The sequence below is a fragment of the Athene noctua genome, chromosome 2 (assembly GCF_965140245.1).
Source record: "Athene noctua chromosome 2, bAthNoc1.hap1.1, whole genome shotgun sequence".
In the NCBI taxonomy this organism is placed as follows: domain Eukaryota; kingdom Metazoa; phylum Chordata; class Aves; order Strigiformes; family Strigidae; genus Athene; species Athene noctua.
The window spans coordinates 32,742,199-32,750,625 of NC_134038.1; the positions used below are offsets into that span (position 1 = coordinate 32,742,199).

General features: G+C 47.3%; 1 protein-coding gene across 3 annotated transcripts; it reads left to right on the forward strand.

The window, feature by feature from the left end:
- The first annotated feature begins 306 nt into the window (after window positions 1-306).
- Window positions 307-4,280, forward strand: HEY1 (hes related family bHLH transcription factor with YRPW motif 1). Of its 3 annotated transcripts, none has more exons than XM_074897665.1 (5): window positions 307-668; window positions 831-906; window positions 984-1,127; window positions 1,182-1,263; window positions 2,090-4,280. In XM_074897665.1, exons 1-5 carry the CDS (start codon window positions 472-474, stop codon window positions 2,671-2,673), a joined length of 1,083 nt encoding a protein of 360 aa, XP_074753766.1. In that variant the 5' UTR covers window positions 307-471; the 3' UTR covers window positions 2,674-4,280. The 3 variants fall into 3 exon arrangements, with proteins under 3 accessions (XP_074753766.1, XP_074753769.1, XP_074753768.1); XM_074897668.1 differs by having other exon boundaries at window positions 984-1,070; XM_074897667.1 differs by having other exon boundaries at window positions 984-1,067.
- The last annotated feature ends 4,147 nt before the right edge of the window (window positions 4,281-8,427 follow it).

Consider the following 8,427-nt stretch of genomic DNA (forward strand, 5'->3'; position numbering starts at 1 on the left):
CCCCCCCCGCCGGGGCCCGCACGCGGCGGCCGCCGCTGCCGCGCGCCGCCCCGCGTCAGCCCGCCGCCGCCCGCCGCGCCCCGCGCCGCTTTCCCACGGCCGGCGGCGCGCGGCCGCGCCTCCCCCGCCGCACCGCGCCCGGCCGAGGGGGCGGGGCCCAGCGCCCGGCCGGCGGCCATTGGCTGAAGCCGGGGCGCCGGCGGCCAATGGGGGTGGCGGGGGCCGCGCGTGGCGGTGCTGGGTGGCGGGCGGCGGCGGGCGTGCTCTGCCTACCCGTCCGTCCGCTCGCTCGCCTGCCCGTCCGCTCGCCGCCCTTACGCTCGCCTGCCTGCCTGCCTGCCTGCTTGCCTGCCCGCCCGTCCGTCCGCCCGCCCGCCCGCCCGCCCGTCCGTCCGCCCGCCCGCCCGCCTGCCTGCCTGCCTGCCCGCCCGCTCTCTTGCCTGCCCGCGGCGGGCGAGGCGTGGGAACGCCATGGGGGAGACGGGCGCCGGGCGAGGCGCGGGGCGCGCGCTGGGCGCCCTCCTCCCGCGCGCCGGCCGCCGCCTCCCCGAGGGCCGCCCGCGCCCCGCCGCCGCCGTGAAGCGGGCGCACCCCGAGTACAGCTCGTCGGACAGCGAGGAGCTGGACGAGGCCATCGAGGTGGAGAAGGAGAGCGCGGACGAGAACGGGTGAGCGCAGGCAGGGTGGGCGCAGTGAGGCGGCCCGGCGCCCCTTCGCAACCCCCAGCCCCGCGGAGCCCCGACACCAACCCCCCCCGCCCCCCCACCCCAGCCCCAGCCTCCCCGGGACGTCGGTGCCTGTGGTGACCGGTGTCCCGCTGCTTCCCACAGGAACCTGAGCTCGGCCGCGGGCTCCATGTCTCCCTCCACCACCTCGCAGATCCTGGCCAGGAAGAGGCGCCGAGGGGTGAGTGCCTGCCGGCCGGCCGCGGCTCCCCTCAGCCCCGGCCCGCCCGCCCCCTGATCCCCCGCTTTCTGCCCTAGATCATCGAGAAGCGCCGCCGCGATCGCATCAACAACAGCCTGTCCGAGCTGAGGAGGCTGGTGCCCAGCGCCTTTGAGAAACAGGTAGTGCCCAGTCACCCTCCGCACAGCCTCCCCCCGGTCCCGGAGGAAGGGTCGCCCCTCGTTAACGTCTCGGATTCTGCCTAACAAGTTTCCTGCCTTCCCCTTCTCTCCTAGGGATCGGCCAAGTTGGAGAAGGCAGAGATTCTGCAGATGACTGTTGATCACCTGAAAATGCTGCATACGGCAGGAGGGAAAGGTAAAGTTTCATGCCTGACAGTGGGTCAGCAGCTCTGCAGAGAGGTTTCTGTGAGAGGAGTGCGTTCCCTAGCATTTGGTGTTCAGTGTGCTGTGGGAGCGCTTGGAGAAAGTGAATGGAAACTCTCTGGTGTTTCATCAGGAATTTGGGACTTTCTTCTACTTGAAAAGATTTGCAGCATCACTAACACTGGAACATTTTACAGTGCTAGCTCCAGGTTGTTCCAGGGAGAGTGATTACAAGTCTCTCTAGCAGTGTGTCAGCACTGTGAAGTGAGTTGGCTTTTGTCAGCTTGGAAAACACAAAGTTTTTGTTGCTGTCAAATTTTTGTTTCTCTAACTTTCTGGAAGTTCAGAACAGAAACTAGGAAAAAAATACAGGATGAAATGAGTAGTGAAGAGAATTAGCAAAAATGGTGAAATGCCCTTTTAGGAGAAAAGACTTCTGCCTGCAGAAGTCCCTTCTGATAAGTTAGGACTTGTGTTTCTAATGAATTTCACTGGGCTGTGGTTTTGCTTGCACTGGGGAGACATGAAAAGAACAAAAGTACTTTCCTCCAGCAGTAGTGTGCAATTTCAGTTTAAAAATGGCAGTCTGTGACTGGTCTTGGGACTTGCAGCATCACAGCACAGATATAAAAGAAAAGCTTGTTAGACAAAAAAAAGAAAGAAAAAAAAAAAAGGCTTGGCAGCTAATCTATGGTTGGGAATACTAACCACATCCAAGTGAAATATGCTTATAGGGGAGGGTGGAGTGGGGAGGCTACATGTAGACAATGACTAGAAAACAGCATCTTAAGACTCCATTCTTTGTTCTTTTCTCTTAGGTTATTTTGATGCTCATGCTTTGGCTATGGACTATCGGAGTCTAGGGTTTCGAGAGTGCCTGGCTGAAGTTGCTCGATACCTTAGTATTATAGAGGGTCTGGATGCCTCTGATCCTCTGCGAGTTCGGCTTGTGTCTCATCTCAATAACTACGCCTCTCAACGGGAAGCAGCAAGTAGTGCGCACACTGGCATTGGACACATTCCTTGGGGCAGTGCCTTTGGACATCACCCTCACATATCTCACCCACTGCTGCTGGCTCAAAATGGGCATGGTAATACCAGTACTACAGCATCTTCCACGGAACCACATCACCAGGCCAGAATTGCCACCCCACATCCTGAAACTTCCTCACTCAGAGTGCCCCCAAATGGCAGCGTTGGACCAGTGCTCCCCGTGGTCACATCTACCACCAAACTGTCTCCTCCTCTCCTCTCCTCCATGGCATCTCTGTCTGCATTCCCCTTTTCATTTGGCTCCTTCCATCTGCTGTCCCCCAACGTGCTGAGCCCGTCTGCACCAACGCAGTCAGCAACACTTAGCAAACCATACAGACCCTGGGGGACTGAGATTGGAGCATTCTAAGAACTAACTCTTTAATAAGGGTGGGGTAGCCTACAAACCTAGCTGAGCTGGGTTATGCAACACTTAGAAGTTGAAGTTCTTAGTAACTGGGACAAAGGTACAGCTTCATCTTAACTGAGTTTGTCTAAAAACTGTCTCTTCCGATTTTTCTTTTTGTTTTCTACATTTTTGTATTAGCAATTTTGGGATTTTTTTAAATAGTTGCTGATGTTGTCCAAAAATAAAATTACAATAGTGGTTGTTAACACTTGTGTTAGATCTATGCTGAGCATTTAAATCACTTTTGTAAACAGTTTGTTTCAAATGTTTCATCTTTGCCGAGTACATGACTGCCTTTCTATGGAGAGATACCACCTATTACTGTTAGCAACAGCCTACTTTTATTAGTTTTTTCAAGACCACTCTTCTCAGCATTAACAAACTGTGGTTTTGTTAGTATTTTGACACTGAGATGTTCTGTAAAGAATTACTTTTTGTAAGCTATATTTGAGTCTTATATTTCTGAACAAAGCGTTGACAAATCAGATGGACCAGCTTGACCACCTCTATCTAAGAGCCCAATTTCTATTTCTTCTGCAGTGGTTTGGTGTATTTGGTGGTCTTATTCTAGTCCCTAGTGGACATTTACTCACATCTTGGAACGACTACGCTATTTCTTCCACCAAAAGGAGCAGTATGTGCTTTAGAACAAACTGGAGTGGGAAGGGTGCAGAAGCCAAATGACACAGTGTATTGACGGTGGGTTTAGTTGCTGGGGAAGTGAAGGGAAAAAAAAGTTGTCACCTGCAGTAGTCTTCCGGCTGGAGCAGGTCATACGCATACGTATTTCATAGGGCCAGGTTCTGCTTTGAGTTACAGTGGAGTAATTGTTCCATTACCCTGTATTCTTGGGTAACTGACATCTGACACTTTCCCTCTGTGAGCTTCAAATTTGCACCTGAAAGGAGTGATGCTGATATTTAAACAGCCAATGGAATGGTACAGCGGGCACCCGTTCAGTGCACAGCCTTGTTGCTTAGCAGATGTATCATAACCAGTTGATTTTTCTATTGCATTTTACTTCTAGGTGCAGTTCAGTGCCACTCCTCATTTTGTAAGGGCTGTGCTGCATTCTTGTGTGTGTGAGAGTGTGTGCGTGTACATGTATATTTTGGTTGATTTCATGAGAATCTTAATCTGAACAGGTTTATCTAGTGAGTTCCACTGGACGGGATTTGACTGCTCTTGTATTTGTGTTGTGGCTAAATAAAGGAGAAAGAACAAAGTATTTTAAATGTTTGATATGTATCAGTGGAGAATTCCGTGCCTATGGGTTTCACGGGAGATGTCAAACAATTGCTATTTAGTCTTGCTGTGGGCATTTGTATTTACCTTTTTCTCAAATATTATGGTATACTCAGCTAGTGTAGTATACATAAAGAACTGCAGTGCCTCAGAATAACAGTCAAGGGAATGAAAATTCAGGGTAAATTTTGTGTGTCACTTCCACTTGCCTGGTAGTGTGTGGCCAGACAGCAAAGAGACCAGGATTACTGCTAATGAAGAGGTTAAAGCTGCACTGCTCCTGAATATTCTTACTGATTTGTATTAATATTAAAAAGTGATGATCTTTACAAATGTGGAGTCCTTTCCTGTCTAACTCATGAAATCCTTATCTGTCCTATAGCTATGTAACAAAGTTTTATACCTAACGGTCTGGTTTAGCTCGTGTTCAGTGCATGAGTGCAGAATCTACGCAAGGTCTCTGGCTGATCCTGTATTTGTTACTGAGCGGTGTTACTAGCGTCTTACACTGTTTCTTCAAGTAACAACCTGACAGGCTTACACACAGATATGTTTTCTCCAGGTGCGGTCTGTCCTACCTGCAAATTTCTACCTGCAGCACATCAGCAACTCTGGAAGTACCTCACTATCCCGTGCATTTGAATTTATAGGACCCTTGCGTTGGTAAATGGCCCATCCTTGTCTGGGTTTAGCTCTGCCTGAATAGTAGAAAGAGCTCGGCCCTGTGGGAGACGAGAGCTTTGTTTAAAGAGGGGCTCTTGGGCCAATTAAGGAGTGGCATTGATGAGAGGTTTTCTTGGAATAAGGATTGCCGTGAGGCTGGAAAGAGTGGGAGGGCATTCAAGTGCGTAACCTTGTTTTACCTTCCTTGCTAGGCTGTAGGAGACCACTGCTAGAAATGAAACGCAAGAAAACCACTGTGGGAGCTAGAAATACATAGGTGTTATTAAGGAGAGATTACAGAGCATGGTATTTCATGTAGAAACATGAAATAAGAGGCTGTAAAATTCCAAATCCAGTTTCCTTTTCACAGTGTGTATTGTCTCCTGTTTAATTATGCTCTGCTCTGTCCCTAATAGGTTTTTATACCAAATTAACAACTCCTACCTAGAAGATTGCTATAGTGCATGCAACTATTCTTTAGATCTTTTAATAAATGGCCATGCTTCTCAGCCTTTTAATGGTTATTTCATTGACATTCAAATGACTTTGCCTGCCTCTAAATAGCTGGCTCTTTTGTGTAGAAAGACCCCTATAATTATTTTTGTCCCACTGTCCTACTCTTGAATGGACTTCAGAAGCAAAGAGTGCAATAAAAATTTAGCTGCTGGTGTTTGTCTCTATATCCACTGTCTTCTCTTTTTAATGAAAAGTACTAATTTTATTCAACTTTTGCTGTAAGTCTACATTAATTTTTAGAGACTCAAAATCTACTGATTATTATCAGGTTTGGAAGCCCAGGGCTGTATTATTGTACTTGTGCTGCTAACTTAGGAAGTCATGCCTTGCAGTCACTTGATCCGTATCTGTTTTGTCACCTGTGGAAAAGGGATGGCAGTGCTTGTGTTCCTTTCATCAAGAGACAGTGGTAGTTGCGAATTTTCTACATGAATGACAAATGCTGTTGTTTCTCAGAAACTACACAGTTCTGAGATGTTCTGCTATTATACTTTTGTTTCCTATAGGATGCTAAGTTTCTAAAGACAAACGGAGAAAGGCAAAATAAGCTTTCTTATATAGACAACAGGTATCTCCCGAGCCCATAACATTTACTTGTTTACCCTATTGCAAAAGAGCAATTCAGGAGCAGAAGCTTAACCAGAGGGATGCTAGAGAAGAAAGGAAATGCATATGTGACTTGATCCCGTGACCCCTCCCCCTCCAGCTACCTTCAATTGCTTTGGATGAACTGTGTCTGTCCGGAAATCCTCAAGCTAAAGCTTTGTGTGGGATGTAAGATGATGTGGTATTTCATATAAGCTAATATTATCTGCCTTTATCAAGGAAGTTGGATTTGAGTGCAGAATAAATTTTAAGAGGCTGGTAAACGCTGCATAAAACCAGATACAAACCTTTGGAAATCCATTCCGTGCTTTGGCGTAAAGGGATAGCTCATGAAAGTGACATTTTTTTAGCTTTTGGAAAGAAGCTGTCAGTAGTTCTTAAGACAGTTTCTGTTCAGCCCTCCCATCTTAACACTAGTAGCATGACAGAGTTTATTAGGATCACGCTGAAAACCCCGTGAATCCTGGCTATTGCTCTCTTCACTCACACATCAGCATGAGTCCCCAGGTGACAGGAGCCTTCCTAGATTATTGCACAGTGGTGGGAAGCCTGCCAGGTTTGGTGTTTTTTGTTTTGGGTTTTTTTTTTTTTTTCCAAGCAACAAACAAGCCCAAGTGAGCACAGATAAACTGAAATCCTTCTTCCTGTTTTATATTGTGTGCATATTCACAAGCACTTCTTGCCAGAAACTCCCGGCTTGGATCGTGACATACTCTATGTGGAGCTGGAAGTCTGTAGTGAATAATGGGGAGGTCATGAGCTTTGTGCTGGAAGGCAACAAAAATGATTTACAAAGCCTTTTTCTGAGGCCTTATATGAAAGGTTGCAGAGATGGGTTGTGGTACTTGTGACTCAGTATGCTAAGGCATGAATATGTCCATGTATTAACCAGCCTACCTGGCCTCGTAGAGCAGTGTGTGCATTGCCTGTAACTGAATGCCTCTCTCTCTCCACTTGCCCAGCTTGTAAATAAAAATTAGAACAGTCCCTTTCTTCTGAAGCCAGAAGATGCAGGCATTGACTCATGCTTGCAATATAGTAGTTTGACTGCGGTAATAAATGTTGAAATGTCAATGCCTAGTAAGATACAGATACTTGAAGGTGTCTTTTGGGAGTCTGAAGTGTTCATCTGGTGAAAGCTTTTATTAAGGAAGTGCTTGGGTATTATATGATGTTCTCTCTTATTCCAGCTAGTCCCACGCAATTTTTCCTCTAGCAAATTCAACTAATTATTCATGCAGCTTGAAAGAGGGGACTAAACTGCCTTGCTTTGACCCATGTTGTGTGCAGCCTGGCCAAGTCTTCCCAGCAGTTCAAAGTTCATAGACAGAAGTTCTCTTCCAGCTGTTTTTTCTTTTTTTTTTTCTTCAACCATCATGTAACACAGCTGTATAATGCAGGAGAGGCTTATCTAAGTGTTCAAAATAGCTGAGCTCTAGGGACATTCTGCCCTGCTTTTAGAGCCCTTAAACACATTACATTGCTTGGACCTTTTCAGAGTCTTTTACCAGGTTGCTTCCTTCACATGAAGACTCCTGGAAAGGAAGGGGGGGTAGCTGGAGCCAGTTCTGCACATCTTCTGCACTGCTGCTCGTCGAGGCAGCCTCAGCACAGGGAGGGCCCTGCGGATCACTCTCTTCTCTCTGCATTCGAAAGGCTTCTTGGAGCTTTCCATGTGGCTTGTACTTCTCCAAGGTAAGCTGTAAAATCTAGGCACAGACAGTAGTAACAGGTTAAACACTGACATTACATGTGTTTCTCTGTTTTGAGCTGCTTTCACAGAAGAAAGGATGTTGGGAGTAGAAAAGTTGGTGGAACAGCTCTGTGAGAGAATGGCAGGGAGCAGGAAGGAAGGCTGATGTGCAGGATCAGAGGAAAACTGAGGCTGTGAACAGATGAATGAAGCGTTGCATTGTTTGCATTGCCTGTTGCAAAGATACGGAAATAAGTGACGTCAGATGACAAAATAAGCTGGATGCAAGTATGTAAACAATTCAGAATGGGGAAGGTAATACTCTCAGTACTCATAATTTTGCTCAGTAAGCCAGCATCAGATGAGCAATGTGCAAAAACTGAGGCGCATGATTTAAAACCAGTAAGGTGCTGAAACAAATGTGTGTGGATGTCTTCATCAAATCTGATGGGTCATGTCACTGGCTAGGGAGGAACCAGGGCTCAGATGGATTATCACCAGCTATAAGAATGCATCACAGCATGATTTACTGATTGCATTTGTACAATCTGGTCAGGTGAGTGTACAGAGGTCAAGGAATTAAAGCATGGTCTGTGCATGAGAGGGAGCTTGTGACCCAACTTGACAGAGAATCTGATGTATCAGGATAACTGATATGAGCACCTAGTGACCGGCAGCTGCTTCCACAAATCCCACAGCCTTCAGCAGCAGCTATCGCCTAGCTGTTGGTGCAGCTGCTTAGCTCCTGGATTTTGGTATGGTGTTTCTGGGCATGTGTTAGCCATCTAGGTAGGTATGATGTCTCCTTCACCATCAGGTGAGTAGTGCAGGTGTATGTTCAGACCTGTAGTAGAAAACTAGTTCTTCTAGTGAAAGTAAGTATGGAGCCCACTTCTGAGGTAAGGAACATCTAGTAGAGAGAATGCAGAGTTGCTAACTTGCTTCGTATTATATACCTGGTATTGCTTCTTATTATCATCAAGACTGTCTTT

Excerpts from the sequence above, each read along its gene's own strand:
- HEY1 (XM_074897665.1), top strand. The coding sequence starts at position 472 with ATGGGGGAGACGGGCGCCGGGCGAGGCGCGGGGCGCGCGCTGGGCGCC. Across the intron at positions 669-830 it reads GAGAGCGCGGACGAGAACGG|GAACCTGAGCTCGGCCGCGG; the intron begins GTGAGCGCAGGC and ends TGCTTCCCACAG. Across the intron at positions 1,264-2,089 it reads GCATACGGCAGGAGGGAAAG|GTTATTTTGATGCTCATGCT; the intron begins GTAAAGTTTCAT and ends CTTTTCTCTTAG.